We start from the raw sequence: 27,568 nt of genomic DNA on the forward strand, positions 1-27,568 counted from the left end.
TACTATTAGATCTAAGAGTAAAAAAACACTTATAGTGGTATCATTATTACTCTTTAGAAATTAGTAATTTAGGCATTAACTCTTCTTATTAAAGGGAAAAAAAAAAGCATTAACTTTTTTTTTTTTCGTCCATATCATCATCTTCTTCCTCTTGTCTTTCTTTTTGCACTATACTTTCAAGCCTCCACCATTCATAAAATTCTCATAGTTGGGTCGGAAAGCAGCCACATAACTTTTCTTTTGTTTATTCATCTGGTGTTACTAGGTAATTTCATGGTTGACGTTGAGGAGACCACATGTGCTCTAAGACTATTGCAGTGAAAAGATATTTCTTAAATTTGGATTTCCATTACCACTATTAATAATAGTCTTGCATCTATAAAGGAGTTTTTAATCGGATGGTACGTTTTCTGTTGAAGAAATTTCTTTGTGGAGGAACCATGAGAAGAACTTTCACATTAACTTTAAGAGAGAATCTTGACTAAAATATTTTTTTTATATATAGAGATGTTATATTCAGAATTCTTTCAACAGTGAGCCTAGCAAGAAGAAAATGACTTGTTATTTTCAGAATTTTTTCCAACAACAAGTCTAAGAAGAAGAAAAGACTTGAGATGTTATTTTCAGAATCATTCCAACCACCATTCATGATGGAGGCCTGAAAGTATAGTGCAAAAAGAAAGAAAAGAGGAAGAAGATGATGATATGGACGAGAAAAAAAAAAAAAAAGTTAATGCTGTGGGTTTTTTTTTTTTTTTTTTTTTTCATTTAATAAGAAAAGTTAATGCCTAAATCACTAATTTTTAGGGAGTAATAATGATACTACCTGTTTTTTTTACCCTTAGATCTAATAGTAATCAATGATTCACAAAAGGTAAAGTTAGATCAAGTGTTACTCTTGTGAAGTTACACCAGGTGTAACTTGAACCCAATTTACACCTGGTGTAACTTCACAAGAGTTACACATTTTATGGACCATTGATTACTATTAAATCTAAGGATAAAAAAACACTCATAGTAATGTCATTATTACTCCCTAGAAATTAGTGATTTAAGCATTAACCCTTATTATTATAAATAAAATAAAAAACCCAGCATTAACTGATAAAGAAAGGCTGAGAGGAGAGAAAGGCTATGGCTCACCGGACTTCGTTGTTCCATTGCTCTGGTCTTTCCTGCTATTGATATTGCTATCCTTGGCCACGATTTGTGGTTTTTTAATAGCAACTGATATATGTAGTGTACACACAAAAACCATACCTACGAAAGCCTAATAAATGGAAATTGTAATTCTAATGTTTTGATCTATGTATAACCAATTGGAAAACACAAAAGTGACCAAATAGTAAACACGATCAAATTAAAGGGATGAATGGATCAAATCTAATTGAAAACAAACAACAAAAAATATATAAATATACAGAGAGATTTTAGTTACTTGTTATGTGTGATTGGTGATCTTTTACAAGAGATAGAGAGGGGTTCAATTTGAAGGCTTAATGAAGAATCTTTAACAACAACAACAAGTACATACATGGAGGTCAAGAGCAATTCTAAATGGAGGAGTACAATTTATCACTGATTCCATTCAACGGTCTAGATTGTGCCTATTTATTTATTAGTTATTGTAGGAAACCATGAAACAACAGTGGAAGCCAAGGATGGTGAGATCAACGGCATGAACAACGAGCAGTTGTGGGAGCACAAAGTCCGGCGAGCCTCAACCTCTCTCTCTGTATCATCGTTGAATCCAAATTTTTCTCTCTCCATTGGTTTGGGCGTCTAGCTTTAGCGATCTAGGTGCACATGAGTTTCACGTGAGCTCCATTAGTGAGTTTAAACGGCAAAGTAATAGATGTATTGATTTGGAAAATGTGTAAAGTTTATGGACTAAATTGGCTAAATTAAAAGTTCAAGGGTGTAATGATCACTACTCCAAAGTTCAGGGGTCTCTTGGCATTTTTCCCATTTAATCTTGAGCATTTTATGAATGGTGGAGGCCTAAAAGTATAGTGCAAAAAGAAATACGGAGGAAAAAGATGATATGGAAGGAGAAAAAAAAAAAGTTAATGCTGTGGTTTTTTTTTTTTTAATAATAAAAGTTAATGCTTAAATCACTAATTTCTAGGGAGTAATAATGACATTACTATGAATGTTTTTTGACCCTTAGATCTAATAATAATCAATGATACATAAAAGGTGTAACTCTTGTAAAGTTACACTAAGAGTAACGTGAACTCATCTCATATATATATATATATATATATATATATATATATATTGAACAGTCCCGAGAGAGCTAAACCGAATCTAAATAAAGCACTCTCATCATTCTCTCACAATCACACACACTCTCATTGTGCTCTCACAATAATTGGATTGTTATTATACATAAAGGGCAATGAAGGTCTAAAAGATAATAATTCCTAAGTTGATTTCGACCCCTCATTATTTATCACGTTCACAGAGATTCCAATCTCTCCTACCAACCCTACAGTACCTCATTATCACTGAGACAAAGGGCCACTCTTTTTTTGTTTTTTGTTGTTGATTTTTTTTTTTTTTTTGGGCTTATCTTTCATTTTGCCCAAATTGCCCACACTCATTCTCCAAAATTCCAATTCCATCCCAAACAAATCTAGTACTTGTACCTACAGATAACAGCTTGCTTTCTTTCTTTGTAATTTGTATGGAAAGAAAAAACAGAGCGAAGCCAACTCTACCACCTCTCAAAATCTCAACCCCTTTTATATTTAAGGTATCCATATGTATATATATTATATATATTCAGATATTCTCATTCTATCAAACAAACGCAGCACTATTTTCTGCTCTCTCTGAATCCCGAATCTCCATTTCTTAACAAAATGTTTCCGAAATTGGCGTCGAGAGTTGCTTCGTAAAACAGTTTCCATTTGGTTTACAATAAGAATATGCTTCCTCCATTGTTTACGTCTTGCTGCTTGTTATTGCTATAGCTGTGTTCGTTGATGGTCATCTATATATAACCAAAAACAAAAACAAACAAACAAACAAACTTTGCGTTTCGTTTCGTGTGCTCAGACTCGTAGCGTTATAGCGAGATTTCCGAAATTCACTTCGGTAATGCATTTTCTATGAACGAATTATTATGTATTTATTTAGTTATTTGTTGTTTTTTATGTATTTGTTTTCTTTGAATTCGTACTCCGTTTGGCAACTTAGAAAAAGAAAACGAGATTCGAATTTCGAAATTCCGCGTCTCAGGTTTTCTAAGTTATAGGAAACCTATCAAAGAAGACTATAGTATTAGTTAAGAAACTAGTTTTCGTTTTTCTTTTTCTCGGCAGCCAAACAGAGCAGGAACGAAAAACTTCTCTGCAGTTCAAATTTTCAATTTGAGCATAATATTTAGCTTACTGGTATATTGTTCGGAATAAAATATACTATATTCATAGCTGTGAAGATTTTAATTTAATTTAATTAATTATTTTTTTTTTTCTTAATGAGTATAGTTTGTGAATCTGAAATAGCTGACTATGTGATAGTAGAACTTGATTAATTTGGATTTGTTTGATATGGGCTTGGTCAAATTCGGCGGTTTTTACGAGATAATGGTAAACATGTTCACGGAATTAGATTAAGCTGACTAGTCAATATGCTAATTTGATTAGCAATCACAGCTCTAATGATTGATGTCTTATCATAAATTTAGGAATTGGTGGCTTTACATAAACTTTGTGTAAGACATGATAAGTTTGACTGATAAACCGATAAGCTGTTCAGTTGAATAAGAACAGTACTGAGGTTTGTTTAAATTAATTGTTTGGGAGAAAGGAAATTTAAACACGCTATCCTTTTCAGCTGGATTTAGTTGGACTCATATCATGATTGATACGGCAATTACATGCCCAATTTATGGCTTTATGAAAGGTTTTCAGTATTCAAATAATACGGAAAAGTGGCGGGTTTTGTATCGAGTTGGGATTGGGAGTTGAGAAGTCTAGTGTTGCAGCTAGCTAAGATTAATTTTCAAGGGCTGGATTCTCATGTTTATTCTTTTCTTCCAAAGAATAGTTTATAATATATTTTTTTTTTTTGGGTTAAAAAAGGTCAGATGTAAGTTCTTTACTATCTAGGAATTGGGTTTTATGTAAGGTGTTCAATGTTGTTAATTGTGCTTGTCTGGCTCTATAAGAAAGTGGAGTTGTAGATTTTCAATCTGTCTGAAATGCTATGTTGCGTGGACTTACATACACGTGAGGATTTGGTATATGTCTGGTTCTTCGACTTGTCTAACCTCCAATTGTTAGGACATACGGGAGTTTGTTTATCTGTAAAATGGACTAGTTATCTTGTTCTATCGCATGAGATAATTGACATTTTGCCCAAGATGAATTCTTCACTTTAGGAGCATTTTAAGTTGGGAATTCTAGTAAACCAAGTAGTATTTATATCTTCATTTGTCAGGTATTCCATTTAGGTATATGTCTCAAAGTGAACATGTAGTTGTGTCTGATAGATTTACTTCATTTTAAAGGCTCTATGTAATAGCATACATGTATGTACTAATCAATTTTACTTCTTTGCAAAATAAAAGATATTGCCTATTATTCATTAGGGAAAAAAAAAGGTATGGCTCTGTCATGTTTCTGACAGATTTACTTAATTTTAAGGCTTCCATGTAAAATAGCATACATGTATGTACTAATTGATTTTACTTCTTTTCAATACAAAAGATATTGGCCTACTAGTCATTAGGAAAAGAAGAAGGAGAGATATTGTGCTGTTTAATCTGTGAAATGAGGAGACCACATTTTGCCCTCAAGCACAAAATGTTATTCAATCGTAGCTGTCAGATTTTGTGTATGACTGTCTGGCACTATATTTTATACCTCTGACATGGTAAAAGGTCTACAACAGCACTGAAGTAGTCATATATTTTGAATCTTTAAATAATTTTATTCCTGAGAGCTGAATTTTAGGCCAGTAGAAACGCGGTGGTTCTATGAGAAGTTTTATGGCAACATAATACACAAATTATATCTGTTATCATTTTCTTTTCTCATTATCTTTTAATGCTGGAACAGCTCCCGGTATCATTGTAACCAGGAAATGCAAACTTCTGTTGTATATGTTTCTGTGGACTTCTAGACATCTTCTCACATCAGTATATATAACTTTATTTGTAGTGAAAGATGGTTGCCTTCGGGAAGAAGTTGAAGGAAAGACAAATTCTAGAATGGCAAGGGTATGTTGAAATGTATATATATAATTTTTGCATTGCTTAGAATTTAATTCATTCTGATTTCTTCAAGAAAGCTTTCTCTTAAAAATTAGAAAAGAGAAAATGTATACAACGAATTTTGGATACATCATTATGCTATCTACTTATGAATAAGTCATGGTGATAAGATAGTAAATTGTTCATCTTGTCTAACGGCCATTGTAACTCAAATGAGTTGATTTTTTGTCAATCTATTGCAATCATTTTAAAGCTTGTAGATTTTTAAGGGAGGCATGTAAACCTATTGATAACAAAAAGAGAAAAAGACATGAATACAACGGTTTCAACCAAGATACTAACCCCAAGGTCACACAGCAGATCTACATGTCCACAGCATGCCCTCGGCGCTCACTTACTCCTGACAACTACTTACATACATTTTCCAATAGAAACCTTATCTCATTACTGATTGATAAACTCTCTATTGTTCTGTTGATCTGTTCCCTCCAGGAGTGGTTTCCTTTTTGGGCCATCTTAAAATATATGGGAATTTTAAACAGTGAAATTATTTATCCATTTGACTTCCTATATTATCCTTACATTTGAATCCACCACCCTTAAAATTTGAATCATCCTTTCTTCAAACAAAAATGCTTCTTCTTGGCCCACCTAAGGGCATTTTTAGAAGATTTTTATGTTTACATGCCATTTGCAATCACCCTGTCTATTTTGGGATGGAGGGAATATATGAAAGTGGCTGAAACAATTTCTTGATCCTTACATTACCTCTGAAAGTGGCAGGTGGCAGCAACCTATCCCACAGTATTTAACCAGACCTTGATCTGAACCTGCAAAACACAGCTTTGTGTAGTTGCTTTGTGTAGTCCATTGCCTGACTCCAGTTGTAAATTGCTGCACAAAAAATCATTCATTCCAAAATTTAGTTGCTCTCCACAAAACACACAAAACCTGCTGAAATGATACCTTCATAATTAAAAGCTTTTAGGGGGTGCAATCTTTCTGTAGAAATAGCTAATAATATTTTGACAAAAAGCCTGTTTTGCTAAATATGATAGCTTGTATGTGACTTCCTTAAAGATTCTTATCAATCTTTTTGTTTGAAGGCAACCAAAACAAAGAAGTTGCACTGACATACATATTTCTCCAACTTAGTGTAGGCACACATATAAACAATACACTAATACAAAGTTGAGATTTCCAACCTGTTGCTAAATATTAAATTGGACAACATATTCATTTCATTGTAATTAGGATCCTGCTGTCGATACTCATATTTATTATTTCTTTCAGATATTACATCAACTATAAACTGATGAAGAAAAAAGTAAAACAATATGCTCAACAAATTGAAGTTGGGACACAAGATCGCCGGCATGTTCTCAAGGATTTCTCAAGAATGTTGGATAATCAGGTATGTTGTGTGCATGTTTTTATCTGTGTCTTGTCTATATCTCTGTCATTCACAATTTGGTTATTGAATCACACATGCATTGTGTCAAACGGAGTGCACATTGAAGTTTCAACATATCATATATACTGAAAATGTTTATAGGTTCATTAACTCTAGATGAATTCTTGGCAGATGGGTTTGTGGATCATGCATCCACCTTGTCATTATGCTTGATTAAGCAATCCGTTGAGCTGTTGAACATTGATTAGCATGAGCATTTTTTATAGTTAATTTGTAGTAGGTTTTCTAATGGAATCAACTTCTTAAAATGAACCTCATTACCTTTTTGGAAGTGATGTTGGAAGATCTGTCAGTCTTTAAGATAAGTGAGGAAACATGTGATGTTCTGGTAATTAAAATGGAAGTTCTGTCATGCCTCTTAGACATGCAATGAACTGTGTGATGTCCATAAGAAGCTACCCTTACATAGGATCAAACTTGAGAAATGTATTTTTTAATGGTTGTGTTTCACTTTTGTATCTTTCTTACTGTCTTGGTGACAATGCAAGATATGTTCAAACTATGGAAGTGCTGTAAGTTGCAGAGGCTCTTGTGCTGATGTATACCTACATATCTGTACATATGCATGTATAAATTCACGAGTGTGTGTGTCTGTCATTGTATTGCTTGCCTAATATATATTGCCAAGAGCCTTGTACCTCAATTGGTTGGCACCTCTTGGTGTGTGTTCATGACATCTAGGGTTCAAATCCCCTCTCCCCCCTCGAAACTATTGAATTAAAAAAATAAATTGAAGCAGGAACTTCTTGCATGTGCAGCCATCATGGATGTTTTAACTTCTGCTGTTCTTTACTTGAGGTTGACCATGAAATGTTTCTACTTAATTTCTTCTTAATATTTCAGATTGAGAAGATTGTCCTTTTTCTGTTGGAGCAACAAGGGCTACTTGCAAGCAGGCTAGCTAAACTTGATGAACAGCATGATGCCCTTCAGCAACAGCCCGAAATATCCCAAATATGTGAATTACGACAAGCTTATAGAGCAGTGGGACAAGATCTTTTAAAGCTTCTCTTTTTTGTTGAGGTAAATGCTATTGGTCTGCGTAAGATACTGAAGAAGTTTGATAAACGCTTTGGTTATAGATTCACTAATGACTATGTCAAGACTCGTGCAAATCATCCGTACTCCCAGTTGCAGCAAGTGTTTAAGCATGTGGTAATGTGTTGATGTTCTTTTCCTATTTCCTCTTTTTATTTTTTGGCTAACCTTCCTATTTGAACATTTAAACACTTCAAAAATACTTCTAAAAACTTTTTTTCCCTGGATGAATGGAACTTGCAGGGAATAGGGGCTGTTGTGGGAGCCATATCACGTAATCTTCATGAACTTCAGGACCGTCAGGGAAGCTACTTATCAATATATGATCAGTCCGCTCTTCCCCTTGAGGTTCTGTTACGTATACTCAATGCAACCTGTTCAAGTTTTCATGGTTTTTTTTCTGTCTCAATGTTTTCTTACTCCGTGTTTATATATATATATATATATATATATATATATATTACTGAATGAGTTGTAGTTATATATTTTTGGTTGGAAAGCAGCCATAAGGCTGGTGATTTACCACGGTATTTACTAGTTTTCATCTACAGGATCCTGTCATTGATTCAATAAAAGCAGCTGTGGACAGGTTAACCCACTCAACAAATTTCCTCAACTTTTTGGCACAACATGCACTCATTATGCAAGAAGAGTTCCCTACTCCTGTTGAGGAACAAGTTGATGATCAGAACTACCATTTTTTGTCGCTTCTTTTGAACTTAGTGAACACATTTCTTTATATGGTCAATACATATATTGTTGTCCCTACAGCAGATGACTACTCCTTGAGCCTTGGAGCTGCAGCAACAGTTTGTGGTATTGTAATTGGGGCAATGGCTGTTGCGCAGGTGTTTTCCTCAGTCTATTTCAGTGCATGGTCAAATAAAACATACTTCAGACCTCTTGTATTTAGCAGTGTAGTTCTTTTTGTGGGAAACATCTTGTACGCATTGGCTTATGATTTTAATTCAATAGCAGTTCTCCTAATCGGACGTCTTTTCTGTGGGTAAGTAGTCTTGCTTTTCCTCTGGACTCATTACTTGGTAGGAATAACTTCAAGCATGTGATATTTGTGCATTTTATTGAGAGACCATGTGGATCTGCACATGCTTTGCATGAGGAGTGCAACATTCTAGTAAGGGAATAGCATTCTTATTTACTTTATTGCAATATGAAAGATCAAATTTAAATATTATAACTCAGCATAACTGCAAAAAATTAATTTATATACATATGCACGCGTGCATGCATGCACACACACATAGAGGAGACATTCAAATATTTTTATCAGTTATTTTCAAATTAGATTAGGTCGTATATTTGCGCAGGCGTACACACACACGTGCATATATTTCAAGGAGAATTTTAATTGGTGTCAGGTCTTGGAGCCTGCACTGAACTCAGTACCCAAATTATGGGTTTTAGAAAAAGCATGATGGGGCCTAATTCTTTCAAATTAAGAAGGCAGCATGAAGCTGGTCAGATAGTGAGTGAAAATTCACATTTCACCAAACTGTTTAGCTATACTCAGGCTTTTATTTGGTATTAAAATACAAGCAATAAGATTGGTTTCTGCCCTGTTATTGAGGCCACCATATTATTTTATTGTCTGGTCAGAGAAAAAAATAACTAGAAAACCATTTATTGGTTCTAGAATTGACAAGAAACTCATTTTTGTACACTGCAGTGCAGCATTAGATCTTAAATTATGATTAGAGGACTCAGATTGAACTGAAAACTAGAAATAGTGTAAGGTGGTAAGATTTATAGATTATGATTATAGCTTAAATTTTGGTTAGATGACTCTTATTTATACCTCATGATATGTGTTGACATAGTCACTCTTCTCAAATTGCAGACTGGGTTCTGCTAGAGCTGTTAACCGGAGGTATATCAGTGATTGTGTACCACAAAAAATCCGCATGCAGGCATCAGCAGGTTTTGTTAGTGCTAGTGCTCTTGGAATGGCTTGTGGTCCTGCTCTAGCTGGTTTGCTTCAAACTAATTTTAAGATCTACAAGCTTACATTCAATCAGGAAACTTTGCCTGGCTGGGTTATGGCTGTTGCTTGGCTTTTGTACTTAATTTGGTTGTGGATCTCATTTAAAGAACCTTCTCGTGAAATTGAGGAGAATCATATACCACAGGAATCTAATGCTGGTATGTTGATTTAGATGGTAATGCTTTTTGGTTGATATCTTGCACATGTGATGCTGTCTGTGTTAGATCATTTGGAGGCTGTAAATTGAACTATTGTCTATTGAAGCATTAACCCTTTAATGTGAACATAGTTATCTAATATTTACTCTTAAAATTGTTTTGTTATTTTATAAACTTCAAAATTTTAAATTACTAACCACACCGTCAATCTGTCATTCATACTGGTGGTTTACATGATCATTTATTACGTGTTAATAAAAAATAAAATAAATAAATAAAATCTCTTTTGACTATAATGTTCTCTCTTCAATATGCTTACTTCTGATGGTGGATCTTGAATGACAGTGGTGGTAGAGAATGATGCACTTGAGAATGGACTTAAACAGCCATTGCTTGCTAGTTCTTCAGAAGACAAGCAACAAGATGAAGGTGGTGAGCAAGAATGTGATGAAAGCAAAGAAGCTTCTAAGGACCCTTGCCAACCAGCAACTTCAATTCGATCAGCATATAGACTACTTACACCCTCCGTAAAGGTATGTGATTGACTCAGAATTTTATATGAGTTTTGTAAAATTGATAATTATATCTTTAATGTCATCATTGACATCAAAAATTAGTTTAGCATAATGACATAACATGGTTTTGTTGTTCTGTCCTTCATATATATATATATATATATATATATATAATGCAAGGAGCACCAAAATTATTTCTGAATTTAATTTTTGAATTTTGAACTAGTTTTCTTTTTTAAATTTGAATTTGGAATTTGATCTTTTTTGTGATTTGTACTTTTATGGGATTTAGTTGGGGTATGATTAGAACTTTCCATATTAATGTAATCTTGGCACCTACATTTGATGGTTGTCTAGACCCATGGATCCTCATCACTTGGTTAAGTAAGATGAATCAATTCTTTGATCAGGTTTATTTATCATATATTGTTGTGAAAAATCGTGAAATAATCTGTTTACACAAGGTTAAATAAGGGTGAGAAAAAAAATATGACACAAGGAATTTACGTGGTTCGGCAATATGCCTACGTCCACAGGAGGCAACAGAATAAATTTTTACTATAACTATGGAGATTACAACAATGGCTTGAAGATACTCTCACACAAACCCAAACCCCATACACCCTTGGTTCTCTCACAAATAAATAGAGAACACCTTATTGTATTTAGACAAGAATTGTAGAATACTTTAACTTCCTATCTCTAGTGCACACACACAGAAGAAGTTCTTTCCTTTTTCTGCTATCTTTTCTGCTATCTCACGTAGAGGCACACTTACTTCTTCTCTCATACCCACCATCTATTTATAGCTAGATGTTCAGCCGAAATACCAATAGTTTCAGCACATGAGACTTGGTCAAAGAAAATTGCAAGCATTTATTGCCAAAGAGTCATCCATTTCGGCTATAAGAAGAAAGCATGAATTTGGTTTGCATGTCAGGTGTTGTTCCTTGCCTTTTTGACAATTCATGAAGACAACATTAAATGCAAGCTTGTTGTATTTCTTCATGCATGATATTTGGTTGAATATCATCCAAACTTTCTGACATAGGCATGCAAGCCATTTAATGGCTTGTTGGCTAATGTCAAGCCACTAAGTTTGACAATTCAAGCCATTCCAACAAATATCCACCTTGGCTTGAATTGTATCAAGCTTCACAAACTAAATCTTCAATCGCCTCCACCTTAGCCCTTATGGGCTATCACAAGCTACAAACACTGATCAAGTCCAAGCAGTGCTTGAACTTGTTTGTAGGAACCGGCTTCGTCAACATATCAACTGCATTCTCTGAAGTGTCAAACTTCTCAAAAACAATTTCTCTTGTGACACTCAACTCCCTTATCTTGTGGAATCTCACATCAATATGCTTTGTCCTAGCATGATAAACCTGATGCTTTGCCAAGTAAATGGCACTTTGACTATCACAATGCAACTGAACTCCTCCTTGGTTCAAACCAAGCTCTTTGACTAGCCCTTTCAACCACAGTGCTTCCTTTGTAGCTTCAGCTACCGCCATGTACTCAGCTTTTGTAGTAGACATGGCTACTAGGGATTGTAGTGTGGATCTCCAACAAATAGGCCCTCTTGACAATGTGAACACATAACCTATTGTAGACCTTTTGTCATCTATATTGCCCGCATAGTCTGAATCCACATATCCTACCACTGAATTATCCCCATGTTGCCTCGCACACAAGATCCCATATCCTGCGGTTCCATTCAGGTATTTGAATATCCACTTCACTGCATTCCAGGTCTTTCTACCTGGGTTTGTCATGTACTTACTGACAGTACTCACTGCATGAGCCAAATCCGGCCTGGTACAAACCATCGCGTACATTAAACACCCAACTGCACTTGCATATGAAACCTTTGACATGTCTTCAATTTCTTTTTCATTCTTTGGGCACTGACTACTAGATAATTTGAAGTGATTCGCCAATGGGGTGCTCATGGGCTTAGCATCTTGCATGTTGAATTTTTCAAGAACTTTTCTGATATAGTTCTTCTGAGATAACCACAGCTTTCTTGACTCCCTATCCCTACGAATCTCCATACCCAAAATTTTCTTAGCAGTACCCAAGTCTTTCATGTCAAACTCTTTGCGCAACAAAACTTTTAACCTGTCAGCCTCACACGTGCTCTTAGCAGTAATTAACATGTCGTCAACATACAGTTACAAGAAAATATAAGAACCATCATCAAGCATCTTAACATATACGCAGCAATCATACTCACAACAGGTATAACCAATCTAAATCATATAAGAATCAAATCTCTTGTACCATTGTCTGGGAGATTGTTTAAGCCCATAGAGTGACTTCTTCAATCTGTAGACAAGATTTTCTGTACCTGGTTTCTTGAACCCCTCTGGTTGTTCCATGAAGATTTCTTCCTTCAAATTCCCATAAAGGAATGCCGTCTTCACATCCAGTTGTTCCAATTCCAAATCCTAATGTGCTACCAAGGCCAGCACTACCCTGATAGAAGTATGCCTGACCACAGCCTCATTGTAGTCAATCCCATGTCTTTGTGAATATCCCTTTGCTACCAATCGTGCTTTGAACCGTTCTCCTTCCTTTTCTGAAACTACTTCCTTCTTTCTGAACACCCACTTGCAACCTATTGACTTCTTTCCCTTTGGAAGTTCTGACAGCTCCTAAGTCTTCTTCTTATTCAAGGACTCCATCTCCTCCACCATAGCTTCCATCCACTTGTCCCTTTTAGAGCTATCAATTGCTTCCTAAAAAGTGGAAGGATCCTCGCTACTGATTACTAAGCAATAAGAAGCAAGATCCTCGAAACCGTACCTGACCGGTGGTCTTATGTTGCATTTAGGCCGTTTTGATATCATGTTGTGATCTTCTTGATCACTATTGTGAGGTTCCTTTTCTAGCTGAGACTTCACTTCATCTAGCTCCACCTGCACCACTGATCTATTGCTGTCACTACTGCTTCCCTTTTCCTGAGACTTTTCTTCCTTTCTGAAAGCTTTTATCATGGACTTTTCGTCAAACACCACATCCCTACTAATCACCACCTTTTGTGCCACTGGATCCCAAAGCTTGTACCCTTTTACTCCTTTCTCGAACTCGAGAAAAATACACTTCTTGGATTTTGAATCAAGCTTTGACCTTTCTTCGATGGGAATATGAACATAGGCTGGACACCCGAATATCCTCATCAATGAGTAATCAACTTCTTTCCCTATCCATACCTCTTTAGCAACTTTCCCATCAAGCGCAGCTCTAGGCGATCGGTTGAGAATGTAACAAGCCATGTTCACTGCTTCAGCCTAGAAGACTTTAGGTAGCCCAGCATTCAGTCTTATGCATCTAGCTATCTAACCAATTGTCCGGTTAAGTCTCTCAGCCATCCCATTCTGTTAAGGTGTTCTTCGTACCGTAAAGTGCCTTTTGATACCATGCTCTTCACAAAACTTCAAGAACTCCCCATCCTTGTACTTAGTGCCATTATCAGATCTTAGACACTTGATCTTCCTTCTAGTCTGGTTTTCCACTTTGGCTTTCCACTTCTTGAACTTTGCAAATGCCTCGGACTTGTTCTTCAAGAAGTAAACCCAAACCTTTCTAGAATAATCATCGATGAAACTCATAAAATACCGAGCTCCACCTTTAGAGACCACTTTCACTAGCCCCCAGGTATCAGAGTGTACATAATCCAATATACCTTTTGTCTTGTGCATGGCTGTTTTGAATCGCATCCTACATTGCTTTCCCATGACACAATATCTGTAGAAATCTAACTTACATGACTTAGCTCCAACCAACAGATTTCTTTTCTGCAATTCCCTCATACCACGCTCACTCATATGCCCTAGTCACATATGCCACAAGAGTGTATCATCTTGCTCAGATTCAGTCACCACAGCAGCTCCACCTACAATGGTGTTGCCGAATAGCTTGTAGATATTACCTTCTATTTTCTGCCCCTTCATCACAACCATAGCGCCCTTTGATACCTTCATTAACCCATTCTCATACTTATAGCAATAGCCATTAGAGTCTAGGGTTCCCAATGAAATTAAATTCTTTTTCACCTCTGGAACATGTCGTACCTCTCCTAATTTCCTCACCACGTTATCGAACATTTTTATCTTAATTGTTCCTATTTCAACAACTTTGCAAGTAGCATCGTTGTCCATTAGAATAGAACCACAATTAACCGACTTGTAAGTGTCGAACCAATCTCTGTGAGGAGTCATGTGGAAAGAACATGCTAAATCCAGAATCCGAGGATCGATTAGCTGGTTGGCACTGGATGAAACATAAAGCATATCTCCATCTAAATCTGAATCTGCTGCCACAATGTTTGCAGATCTTGATGACCCTTCCTTGTCTTTGTCCTTGCCTCTTTTCCACTCTGGATAGTCTCGCTTAATATGCCCTTTCTTTGGCATTTGTAGCAATTTCCTGTCTTGCTTTTGGATTTTGATCTACTACGTCCCTTGGCAGAACTGTGATCCCTATCTTTCTTCCTTCCACAATCTTGATTACCCTTTACCATAAGCCTTTCACCCGAACTTTCACCCGAATTCTACTTCTGTTGGTAGTGATCCAAGAGGGCTCCTGAGATCTCTTCAAATTCCAAAGTCTCTTTCCCCCAAAGTAAGGTTGTAACCAAGTGTTCGTAGGAAGCTGGGAGGGAGGACAGAAGCATCATCGCCTTGTTTTCATCATCGAATTTTATATCAATCCACAACAAGTCACTGATAATTTTATTGAACGTGTGGATGTGTTAAGCCAAATCCACACCCTCTACCATCTTAAGCTTGTACAGTTTTCGTTTAAGATTAAGTTTATTTGTGAGGGACTTGGACATATATCAGCTCTCCAACCTTAACCATATAGCCGCAGTAGACACGTCATCCATGACATCATACATAAGCTCGTTTGCCAGACATAGTCGAATTGTACTAATTGCCTTCATATCGAATTCTTCCCATTCATCATCTGTCATCGTCTCTGGTTTCTTTGCTTTCCCATACAAAGCCTTCACCAAACCTTGTTGTACCAATAGATCTTTCACCCTTCTTTGCCATAACCTGAAGTTACCAATTCCGTCAAACTTAACTACATCTATCTTAGCAATAGAAGCGTTGATCTCCATTGAATAAATCAACCTAGAGCTCTAATACCAATTGTGAAAAATCATGAAATAATCTGTTTATACAAGGTTAAAGAAGAGAGAGAAGAAAAATATGACATCAGGAATTTACGTGGTTCGGTAATATGCCTACGTTTACAGAAGGCAACAGAATAAATTTTCACTATAACTTTGGAGATTACAACAATGGCTTGAAGACACTCTCACACAAAGCCAAACCCCAAATACACCCTTGGTTCTCTCACAAATAAATAGAGAACACCCTATTGTATGTAGACAAGAGTTGCAGAATACTTTTAACTTCCTATCTCTGGTGCACACACACAGAAGAAGTTCTTTCCTTTTTCTGCTATCTCACGTAGAGGCCCACTTACTTCTTCTCTCATACCCACCATCTATTTATAACTAGATGTTTAGCCGAAATACCAATAGTTTCAGCACATGAGACTTACTTGGTCAAAGAAAATGGCAAGCATTTATTGCCAAAGAGTCATCCATTTCGGCTACAAGAAGAAAGCATGAATTTGGTTTGCACGTCAGGTGTTGTTCCTTGCCTTTTTGACAATTCATGAAGACAACATTTAATGCAAGCTTCTTGTATTTCTTCATGCATGATATTTGGTAGAATATCATCCAAACTTTTTGTCATAGGCATGCAAGCCATTTAATGGCTTGTTGGCTAATGTCAAGCCACTAAGTTTGACAATTCAAGCCATTCCAACATATATAAAAAAGGCTAGGTTTGCCAAGATGAAACTAATAGGTGAGCTAGGGACTATTGGAAGGATATTGAAAACCTTGGGTTTAAGAAGGACAAGCCTCCCATAACCAATTGGGAAGAAGTGAAAGAAAAACTCAAAGAGAGAAATATATTACTTCATCCTATCAAAAAAAGAGAGATTTGTCCAAATATTATCATGGTAACTTTTTCGATCAAAGAAACAATCTAAGTTAGTGAGATAGACCCGCTACTGGTTATGTGGCACAATTTGAAGAAGATGAGATGAGTGCTCAAAACACTTTCTAGTCCTAAGTTCATCCCAGTAACATTGGAAGACATACTGAAGGCCTTCCAAGAAACAGTCCAAGAAAGCACTAGGTATAAAATCCCAACTAGGCAAAATAATGGTCTCCACCCAATAATATTGAGGCACCACAAATTTGTGATGAAAAAGTAATGAAAGTGCCACAGATGTACAGTTAGTACCACCTAAACCATGTGTAGTAGATCCAATTCAACCTGTTGAAGAATCACGACTTGATGAGGCAAAAATTCAGCAAGAGAGCAAATATTTAGAGGATTCATATGACATGAAAGTTGAGTTTGATGCCAACAATACTAATCAACCCTCCGTGAGCGATGAAGTAGAGAAGCTTGATTTGATGTTGCTTCCTATAGAACAGGAGAGGTTTGTATCATTTATTCCACCCATTGATTTTATCATTCCAGAAGCATTTAACATGGTGGAACAAAACACTTATTTGTTCTTAATGTAGCCAGATGTGCTTCAAGAGTTATTGCAATTATCAAGTACAAAATTTCTTATCCTTGAGCACTTCAAAACCTGAGGTTGAGTTTTCTCCAACCAGGGAAGTATGATGCAAGGAGAACCAAAATTATTTCGGAATTTATTCTTCAGTTTTAAATTAGTTTTCTTTTTGAATTCGGTCTTTATTGTGATTTAGGATTTTATGGGATTTAATTGTAGCATGATTAGAACTTTCCATATTGATGTAATCCTGGAAGTCCTATTAAAATAGTGGCCTTTGTGATCGTGAAGTACAATTTGAATTAGAAATTTTTTTTGATAGGTGAATGTTTTCTGGTCTGGTGTTGATGCCAAGCACCCATAGGTGGTAATGCCTAAGGTTTTCAGGAAATTTCTAGGTGGTGAGCTTAGGATTTGTCCTGCTTTATCTACTGTTACCTTCATCTCTTTTCTTCTACCCTGTCCTGCATCATAGCACCTTCACTTTTCTTCCTTTTTTGTCGAAATTGAAAAAATAAAATAAAAAATATTTTTAAGTTTGACCTGCCAATATATGTGCTTTTTAAATTTATACTACATTGCTGATACATATTATGTTTATGGATTTATGAACTTCTTATTTTGCTTAATATAAATATTGCAAATTCACTTAGTCATTACAATGAAGCTAGAAGTCCAGATTTTACATGAAATATAATAAGAAGGTGAATAAGTATTTTTGCTTCTATATTAAAACCTGGTCTGATTTTTTCCCCGCTACATTAAAAAGGGGATTAACAGATAGTTTAGATACGTTATCCAATCAGATTGCACATTGTGCATCAGAAATTTTTGTTCCTAATTTAGCTTGTCAAGTGGAACCTCACTATTGACCTGCTGATGATTAAAATATCAAAATCCAGTCCAATTACTTCTGGTTAATGTCATGTTTTTATTAGCACAAGCCAATGGACAGACTGTAAAATCATTGAGAACCTAATCTTCTTCTCAATAGTGATTCTCTGACATTAATTTTTGGTTGGAGCTGAGTTTCTACACATTCTCTAATTGAATCTCTATGGTTCATCAGGTTCAGTTGTTGATATATTTCATGCTCAAATACGTAATGGAGATTTTACTCTCAGAATCTAGTGTCGTTACCACATACTACTTTAAGTGGTCTACAGGCACGGTGGCAATTTTTCTTGCTTCCCTTGGCCTCACAGTTCTTCCAGTAAACATTGTTGTTGGAAACTACATAAGCAACATGTTTGAAGACAGGTAATTATTAACATTAACTTAATTTTTATCTGAAGTTCTGGATATGTTTTTCAGAAACTGCCAATGCATTAATTTTCATTGATCTGATTGCAGGCAAATTTTATTGGCATCTGAAATTATGGTTTTCATAGGCATACTCCTGAGTTTCCATATAATAGTTCCATATTCTGTGCCTCAGTATGTCTGCTCAGGACTCATCTTGTTTGTTTCTGCTGAAGTACTTGAAGGTGAGATATTGTTTGGTTAAATTATTTTGTTATTTGTGATAATGAATAGTATGTATGAAAGAGTATAATTGCACGTGATGAATATCCAAATTCCAATTGAAATGAAAATTTTAATCGATGCATTTTAGGACAAGTAGAGGAAGTGGTGGCTCCTCAAGAAGTGAAAAATAAAAAATAAAAAATAGGCTGGAGTCCAAATTGCGGGGTTATTATTATTTTGGCTTTTTAAGTTTCGATTTTGTCAATTTCATCCTCAAACTTTGTTTTCTCTCTCTCTCTCTCTCATTGAAGCATCCAACCACCACTACTGTAGCTAGGTGACCCACACATTTCACCCTGACCTCAAGCAACCAGCAGTACGGTGAGTTGCTTGGCATTCTTGCGTCCACAATGGTCTGTGGGTATGGAACCCATTCCTATGCCTATGTCAAAGTCAATCATGGTAGACTCTGTCTCAGGCAGAGCAGCACTGCGGCCTTTGTCTCTAACCCACTCATTTTCTCATTGTTCACAGTGAGGGATATATGGTGGACTCCTTTTCAAAGAAGCCAGCCATTGCTGAGCATCTGTAAATGCTGGCATGTTCCACAATCACCGGATGATGGTGAAGATTGTTGTTAGCTAAAATTGTTTGAATATTTTTTAACAAAGCACTAGAATAAAAGGGAACCCACAATGGTCACATCTGGACTCTTGGTTTGAAATAAAATTTCTGCTGGACCCCTTGGCTAGGAAACGATATTTTCTTTTTCCTTTTTTCTTTCTTTTGCCCCACAATGATCACATCTGACCTCCTTTTAGATAGTAATAAATTTCTGCTGCTGCTGCCCTTTGGCTGGGAAACAATTGGTTTTCTTCTTATGCTACAGAAAGGCAGCTCACAGGTGGGCAATGATGAATCTCCACGTTGCCTCCACCCACTCCCATGTCCAATGTCCTAGGTCACCAATGCCAGCCTCCTCGACCACCATCCATTCACTCCCCACATCCTCCAAAACCACTTCAACCGCGCCCTCCACCAGTTGTCTCTATATTTAACATTATTGCCAACCTTTTAATTTATGGACATCCAATTTGGTGCCTTTATCTATCTGTAAATGGTATGCTATATTTATTATCTGCCAACCATAAGTTTAGAAAACTCAAACCACAAACACCAAATTATATGTAACTTAAAGGTATTAACATAATATGAAAACCATCTTAATTGAATCTGGATTTTGGCACAATATAAATAGTATCCATTAGCTTTATGATATTCCACTACCTTTCATGAATGAATTCAGGCTAAAATATTTTCAGTTTATAGATTAATACAAGCGTGGGCGGACTTCTTCAATTGTGATTCTTTAAAGTTAAATTTTCTCCATTTTCAAGATAAAAAAGCATCATGTCTTATTGTCTCATGTTTAGTAAATGTATCATTTCTCAGTACCTCAAAATTATAAAAAAAAATTTGTACATTTACCAGCTCCAAAACTCGTGGTGCATTCCCAACAACAGTTTGGTATAGACTTTAAAAATCCTGTATTGATTTGTGTGCTAAAGTACCAGAATATACTCTCTATGAATATTTGAATTTGTTGCCAAGTTCTTAGGATCCTGAAAATAAAATGTTATAACTTTCCTCAATCATTGGTCCAGGTATCAACTTGGCACTCCTCTCTCGGGTCATGTCACCCCGGCTTTCCCGTGGAACCTATAATGGTGGACTACTTTCAACAGAAGCTGGGACAATTGCACGAGTGATTGCAGATGGCACAATAACCTTGGCGGGGTACTTGAGCGAGAGTAGACTCTTGAATATCACCCTACTTCCTTCACTCTTCATTTGCATATCCTCAATTGTTGCCACCTGCTTTACCTACAACTCTCTCTATTGATTAGTAACTTTTTGATTCAATGCAATGCCCGTCCCCTTAAATCTCTATTTCTTCATTATTTTGTATCTCTTGTATCATTATTGTTGTATATTAAAAGAAAATAAGCTCATTGATTTCTTCTACAATTTGGACTTTAATAAATGACTAGTCCTCTGCTATGGAGGCCCCGAAAGTTGCAAGTCTAGAGAATTCCTATCTTTGCACGCGGTTAAACTACGAAATTATAAACACCTTTGAGCTGAATTATGGAAAATTGTGTGTTTCCTTTAAGTTTAATTGCACATTTACTCTTCAACCTTTGTCCCATATTTTAAAGGACAAAATTTGACTACAAAATTGGTTGTAACCTTATATTACAACCTTACTCAATATCTTTTTATTGAAGGTAAATTTTGACAAATTGATCATTAGATTACATTTTCTTCTTATACTGCATGCTAGCAAAATTTCTAGAAAATTAAAGATCAATAGTTATGTCATCAATAAATTGTTTAAATTGCTATTTTTTATAGTTTAAAATTATATATAAAATATAATCTTATAGATTATATGGTAAACAATATCTGATTGACACAAAATTTGACATGTATATTAAAAGCGTAAAGAACATGCAATCCAACGGTTAGATTTTCGAAATATATAGTACTGTAAAATTTTGTGGTTAAACTTTATCCTATTTTAAAAATGATGTTCATCTTTTTTTGAAATGTTTCATTTTAGTCATTATATTTTTAAGCTTGAGAGAAAAGAGAGTGAATAGTAATATTTCTTATGTAAATGTGGCCTTCTCGGGCCAGCTTGTACAAAACAAATGGTTCATCCAATTGACAATATTAGTCTTTTTTTACTTATTTTCTTCCTCAGCCCCCTCCCCCCTTCTTTTTAGTTGTTTGTTTCTCTCTCTTACAAATTTTATTGATTTGGGCCAAGGTTGAATTGTTCAATCCACTATTATAAGTGGACTTGGGCTACTAGATTTTTTGGTCCTTACAATTGGCATCATTTGTGGGAAGCAACAAGGTATGGTGGATTCGTCCTAAGTATTTATGGCTAACGTAGGCAAGATAGGGAGGAGTTAGTTGGCTCGCAAAGGAAGAATCAGTTCATTAACTTGGAGCGAAGGAGGGATAGGGCAACGTGCCCCAAGCGTTATGGTGGAGTCTTACCACACTAAGTGTACTGAGCGGAGTCACTCAAAGACTAGGAGTTATGTCTCGCATGATCAGGAGACACGGAAGTTGTAACTAGAAATAGATCGCTTGCGCAGTAAGTTAAGGCGCAGGGAACGTGAAAGAAGAAGCCCGTCCTCCCCACAAAGTGATAGTTCCAGGGGAAGCAGGGACCGTTCATATCGTCGCAGGTCCAGAACTCCATCTAGTGAGTCCTATTCAGCCTCTTTGCGCCAGGACAAGTGGGAGAAGAGCAGTAATAGGCGTGAGAAAAGGTCTTCCCACCATGGCATGGGGAATAATGCAATGAGTAAGACCTTATAGCAGATTTCTAAGTCATCCTTCGTCAGAAGGATTAACAAGGCCAAACTTCCTCATCGATTTTCTCAGTCGACGTTTGCCGTTTACAATGAAAGGACGGATCCCGTGGAGCATGTCAGCCACTTTAATCAGAAGATGGCGATTCATGCTAACAATGAAGCTCTAATGTGCAAAGTGTTCCCTTCCAGTCTTGGACTTGTGGCTATGCGTTGGTTTGACGCCTTAGAGGAATTCTTAGTGGGGTCTTTTGAGGAGCTAACGCAGGCATTAGGGGCAAGATTCATAACATGCAGCAGGGTCTCCAAGCCAGTAGACTCTCTACTATCTATGGCGATGAGGGAAGGAGAGACCCTTAAGACTTACTTTGACAGACATTGGGAAACATACATTAGGGGCAAGATTCATAACATGCAGTAGGGTCTCCAAGCCAGTAGACTCTCTACTATCTATGGCGATGAGGGAAGGAGAGACCCTTAAGACTTACTTTGACAGACATTGGGAAACATATAATGATATTGATGGAAACTTTGAGGATGTGGCTGTGACGACCTTCAAGGTTGGGCTCCCTATCGAGCATGAATTGAGGAAGTCGTTGACAATGAAGTCTGCCTTGAACATGCACCAACTTATGAATCGTATAGATAAGTATAAGCGGATAGAGGAGGACCAAATACAGGGAAAAGGCAAGGCTAAAATGTTCCCAAAGAGGAGGGATCCTCGGGGAAGAGGATACTAGGGTAATCGCCCCCGAAGGGAGTTTCCTGATCAAACGTCATTTGTGGGAGCTTAGTTGGTCAACTCATTGTTTAAAGAGCCAGTGTATCAAATACTGGAAAAAATTAAAAATGAATCTTATTTTAAGTGGCCCAATAAGATGGCCGGGGACTCATCTAGGAGAAACTAAAGCCTTTATTGCCACTACCATCAAGACAAAGGACATACTACAGAGAATTGTAGAACCTTGTGAGATCACCTGAGTCAATTGGCAAGGGCAGGGAAGCTTAATCGGTTTTTACATTAGCCTACAGGACAGTTCGGACACTCAGGTACTGAGTTTCACAGGGATAACGCTCCTTAGCCAGCATTAGGTACTATCAATGTGATCTTCGCCAAGCCAAGGAATAATGGGGGCTTGGCTACTAGGATTATGTCCGTGAATGGAGGTTGTGACCTGGAGGCCGGTGATTAGGTTCCTAAAAGAGCTAGACTAATGCTCACCCTTACCTTGGGTTTCTCTGAGGAAGATAAGTAGGGAACTCTCCAACCACATGACGACACTCTGGTGTTAACCATTAGGATTGGGGGATATGATGTAAAGAGGATGCTAATTGATCAGGGAAGTAGAGCAGAGATCATGTACCCTGATTTGTACAAGGGATTAAATTTGAAACCCGAGGACTTGGAATTGTATGATTCACCATTGATGGGCTTTGACGGTAGAATGGTGGTCCCCCGAGGAATGATAAGATTGCCTGTACAAGCTGGGGATGAGGAGGTGCAGGTTAACTTTATTGTAGTAGAAGCATTTTCCCCCTACACAGCTATTCTGGCCAGATCTTGGCTTCACGTTATGGGTGCCGTGTCCTCAACCTTACATCTAAAGGTCAAATATCCTACTCAGGGGAGAGTGGGAGAGTTGGTGGATAACCAGACCACACTAGCCTTCGTCAATCACACTAAAGCAGAGCACCCAACTATGGCAAGGCCCCCTTAAGGGTTAAGTTAGTCAATCCGGCCCGAGACGCGTTCGTTGACAAAACTGCCGTAGGAATGGGGACCCTTCAATAGAACGGAGGCGAACTGATCAACGAGAAAGAAGCCCTACTCACTACAAACGAATATACCACAAGATCGAACTGCACAGCTAAGCAATGCTTGGTGTCATCGATTACATGGCAGCCTTCAGATCCTACTGCAGTGATTAAAGATCCATTCCCATAGCAACTAAAGGGCCCTGCATGGGGGCAGCTGACTAGGACATCTAGAGAGTTGACTGAGGAGCTGGAGAAAGTGGTAATAGGATAGGATCAGGAGTATTATTTCCAAGTGGGATCTTAGTTGCCACCCCTAAAAAGAGCGAAATTGGAGAAGTTTCTGGAGGCCAACTTTGATGTCTTTGCATGGAGTACTTATGATATTCCAGGGATTGACCCTAGGTTTATATGTCACCAACTGAATGTTAATCCAGAGGATGTGCCACGTAAACAGCCTCCTCAATGATCATCCAAAGATCACGTTGAGACAGTAAGGACAGAGGTAAATAAGTTGAAGCAAGCTGGAGTTATTAAGGAGATCTTCTATCCCGAGTGGCTGGCTAACACCGTGGTGGTCAAGAAAAAGAATAGAAAGTGGCGAGTCTGCCTAGACTTCACTAATTTGAATAAAGTTTGCCCAAAAGACCCCTTCCCCATTCCTAGAATTGACTAGTTGGTGGATGCCACAATGGGATATCCTTGGATGAGTTTCTTGGACGCCTTCCATGGTTACCATCAGATACCACTGTCACTACCTGATCAGGAGAAGACGGCATTTCGTGTTCCTAATGGGAACTACCATTATCAAGTGATGCCCTTTCGGCCTCAAGAATGCAAGATTCACGTATCAGAGAATGGTGATGCGAATGTTTGAGTCACAGATTGGGAGGAATATGAAGGCGTACATTGACGACACGGTAGTAAAGAGCAAGTAGGTAGGAGAGCATTTGGCCGATTTAGGGGAGACATTCTCAGTTCTGAGAGAGCATAAGTTACGCCTAACGCCTCTAAGTGTTCTTTTGGGGTCAGCTTGGGCAAATTTTTGGGCTACATGATTACTCACCGTGGGATTGAAGTCAACCCTGAGCAGATTAAGGCTATTAACAGTTTACATCCTCTTCAGAATCCCAAAGAGGTGCAGAAATTGACTGGAATGGCAGCCACCTTAAATAGGTTCATCTCTTGGTCTGCGGACAGATGTTGTCCTTTCTTCTAGCTTCTTCACAAGTGGAAGGACTTTCATTGGACGAAGGAGTGTATAACGGCTTTTGAGGATCTCAAGCAGTATTTATCAAATCCTCCAATACTCTCCAGGCCCGAGAAGGAAGAAGTGTTGTATGCATACCTAGTAGTTACAGACTATGCTGTTAGTCTCATCTTGGTCAAAAATGAGGATGGGGTCCAAAGGCCTATCTACTATATTAGTAAATCCTTATAGGAGACCGAGACACGTTATCTACCCTTGGAGAAGGTCGTATTGGCTATAGTGCATGCCACGAGGAAGCTTCCCCATTACTTCCAGACTCACACCGTGGTAGTGCTCACCCAACTCCCTTTGTAAGCTCTTCTAAGGAAATCAGACTATACAGGCAAAATTGCTAAATGGGGAACCATGCTTGGAGCCTATGATGTTAAGTATATGCCTCGGACAGCCATAAAAGGGCAAATCCTAGCAAACTTCGTGGTAGAGTTCACCGAGGGTACAATAGAGAAGGAAGAAAAAGCATTGGAGGCAATGGTCATGTCGGCCATCATTGTCCCCCCTTGGGAGGTTTATACAAATGGAGCATCTAACCGAAAGGGAGCAGGGATAGAGATTGTGCTAATTACTCCCGAGAAGCTGATAATGGAGAAATCATTACGACTGGATTTCCTAGCTTCCAACAACGAGGCCGAGTACAAAGCTTTGTTAGCAGGAGTAGCTATGGTCAGACAGTTAGGTGGGGATGTGGTGGAGTTGCATTTTGATTCTAGGTTGGTGGTGGGCCAGGTTAATGGAGAGTTTGAAGCTCGGGATGAGAGGATGCAGGGATACCTTGCTAAGGTACAACATGCTTGGGCTCAATTTAAGAGTTTTGTTTTGAAACAAATCCCTAGGGGGCAAAACTCTCATGCAGATTCTTTGGCAATGTTAGCCACTTCTTTGGGGTCAAGTCTTCCTTAGGTTATTGTTGTTAAAGATATGGATAGCTCCAGTCTCACGAGGGTATCCTTGGTCGAGGTGCATAGCCTCTATGTGGGAACGAGCTGGATGGACCTTATAGTAGCCTTTCTAAAGTAGGGATTGTTGCTCGAGGACAAGTGCGAGGCAGAAGTTGTACAAGCATTCTTATTCAGGACCATATTTGTTATGCGTACACCCAGAGGTAGTGGAGCCTTTGTTAGAAAAGTTACATGAAGGCATATGTGGGAGTCATATAGGGGGTAGCTCATTGGCGTATAAAGCCCTCACCCAAGGATACTAGTGGCCTAGCTTGCAAAGAAACTCCTAGGATTATGTGAAGAAATGTAACAAATGTCAGAGGTATGCCCCAAATATTCATCAGCCAGGGGGAGTCTTGAATCCATTATCTAGCCCTTGGCCGTTTGTTCAGTAGGGCTTGGATTTGGTGGGACCATTTCCTCGAGCTATAGGGAACTGAAGATGGCTCCTCATCGGCACAGACTACTTTACCAAGTGGGTGGAAGCTGAGCCACTTGCTAATATTAGAGACGTGGATGCTAAGAGGTTCATCTGAAGGAATATTGTCATAAGTTTTGGAGTTCCTCACACACTAATCTCGAATAATAGTCTTCATTTTGACAGTAGAGCCTTCCGAAGATATTGTGGGGAGTTAGGGATTAGGAACAGGTATTCTATGCCTGCCTATCCTTAGAGGAATGGATAGGTTGAGGCCACCATTAAGGTTATAGTGTCTGGACTGAAGAAAAGGTTGGACGACGCCAAAGGAAAATGGGTGGATGAACTTCCCCGCGTGTTGTGGACCTATCGTACCACACCCCGAAGATCAATAGGGGAGACTCCTTTTTTATTGACTTATGGGGCAAAGGCAGTAATCCCCCCTGAGTCTAGATTCCCAACTTTGAGAACTGATCGATTCAATGTTGAAGAGAACAACGGTTTACTCGTAGATAGCCTGGATGTGGCCGAAGATAGAAGAAAGGTGGGAACGGTAAAGATGACATATTATCAACAGAAACTTAAGCAAGGGTATGATAAGGGGGTAAGGTCTAGGCCATTAGCTCTGGGAGCCTGGTCTTGAGGAAAGTGGTGGGGACAGCAAAGAACCCTGCCTGGGGAAAACTGGCCCCCAATTGGGAAGGGCCATATAGGATCACTTCCATTAGTGGCATTGGGGCTTATTACTTAGAAGATTTGGATGAAAATGTAATTCCTTATCCTTGGAATGTAAACAATCTACGACGTTATTATTATTAAAGTTATGAATTCCTTTGCCACTCATATCTCGAGTAGTTGTGTCTTATTATGGATGTGATGGCTGAAGTAATTAATTATGAAATATTCTAAGTGTTAAACAGAACCTAGTCCTTATTTAACTCCTCGGGTCACAAGCCTAGTGTAAATTAACATTGCATGAAATATTCTAAGTGTTAAACAGAACCTAGCTCTTGTCTGACTCCTCGAGTCACAAGCCTAGGGTAAATTAACATTGTATGAAATATTCTAATTGTTAAACAGAATCTAGTCCTTGTTTGACTCATTGGGTCACAAGCCTGGGGTAAATTAACATTGCGTGAAATATACTAAGTGTTGGGTAGAATTTAGATCTGATGTAGCTCCTGGGGTCACGGGTGGGGAACCAAGTGGTCCTTGCAAAAGGTTGCTTAAATGGACAGAAAAGTAAAGCGCTTTGGGCACTTCCTCGGGTTTCAGGATTGGTGCCAGCGAGTTTGTTTTGAGATT

The 27,568-nt window shown here is 37.7% G+C and overlaps 2 protein-coding genes and 1 pseudogene across 4 annotated transcripts in view; all 3 read left to right on the top strand.

Annotated features, from left to right (window-relative positions):
• Nucleotides 1-2,685: 2,685 nt before the first annotated feature.
• Nucleotides 2,686-20,571, top strand: LOC126708835 (SPX domain-containing membrane protein At4g22990-like). 2 transcript variants are annotated; one of them, XM_050408799.1, is made up of 11 exons: nt 2,686-2,758; nt 5,172-5,230; nt 6,518-6,638; nt 7,542-7,853; nt 7,980-8,084; nt 8,288-8,742; nt 9,595-9,896; nt 10,242-10,429; nt 18,099-18,289; nt 18,383-18,516; nt 20,161-20,571. In XM_050408799.1, the coding sequence occupies exons 2-11, from the start codon at nt 5,178-5,180 to the stop codon at nt 20,397-20,399; spliced, it is 2,100 nt and encodes a 699-aa protein (XP_050264756.1). In that variant the 5' UTR covers nt 2,686-2,758; nt 5,172-5,177; the 3' UTR covers nt 20,400-20,571. The 2 variants fall into 2 exon arrangements, with proteins under 2 accessions (XP_050264756.1, XP_050264755.1); XM_050408798.1 differs by lacking the exon at nt 2,686-2,758 and adding an exon at nt 2,935-3,102.
• LOC126708837 (SPX domain-containing membrane protein At4g22990-like) overlaps nt 2,692-27,568 on the top strand; it is a 44,661-nt gene continuing 19,784 nt past the window's right edge. Inside the window, exon 1 of one of the 2 annotated variants that reach the window (XM_050408802.1) lies at nt 2,692-2,758. The gene's annotated coding sequence lies outside the window, so the exon portion shown is untranslated. Of the gene's footprint in view, nt 2,759-2,934; nt 3,103-27,568 lie in introns of those variants that run through there. The other variant, XM_050408800.1, reaches the window with a different exon arrangement.
• On the top strand, nt 21,875-23,603 carry LOC126708349 (uncharacterized; annotated as a pseudogene).

This window comes from Quercus robur, chromosome 12 (genome assembly GCF_932294415.1).
Source record: "Quercus robur chromosome 12, dhQueRobu3.1, whole genome shotgun sequence".
NCBI lineage: Eukaryota > Viridiplantae > Streptophyta > Magnoliopsida > Fagales > Fagaceae > Quercus > Quercus robur.

Excerpts from the sequence above, each read along its gene's own strand:
- LOC126708835 (XM_050408799.1), top strand. The coding sequence starts at position 5,178 with ATGGTTGCCTTCGGGAAGAAGTTGAAGGAAAGACAAATTCTAGAATGG. Across the intron at positions 6,639-7,541 it reads CAAGAATGTTGGATAATCAG|ATTGAGAAGATTGTCCTTTT; the intron begins GTATGTTGTGTG and ends TTAATATTTCAG. Across the intron at positions 8,743-9,594 it reads ATCGGACGTCTTTTCTGTGG|ACTGGGTTCTGCTAGAGCTG; the intron begins GTAAGTAGTCTT and ends CTCAAATTGCAG.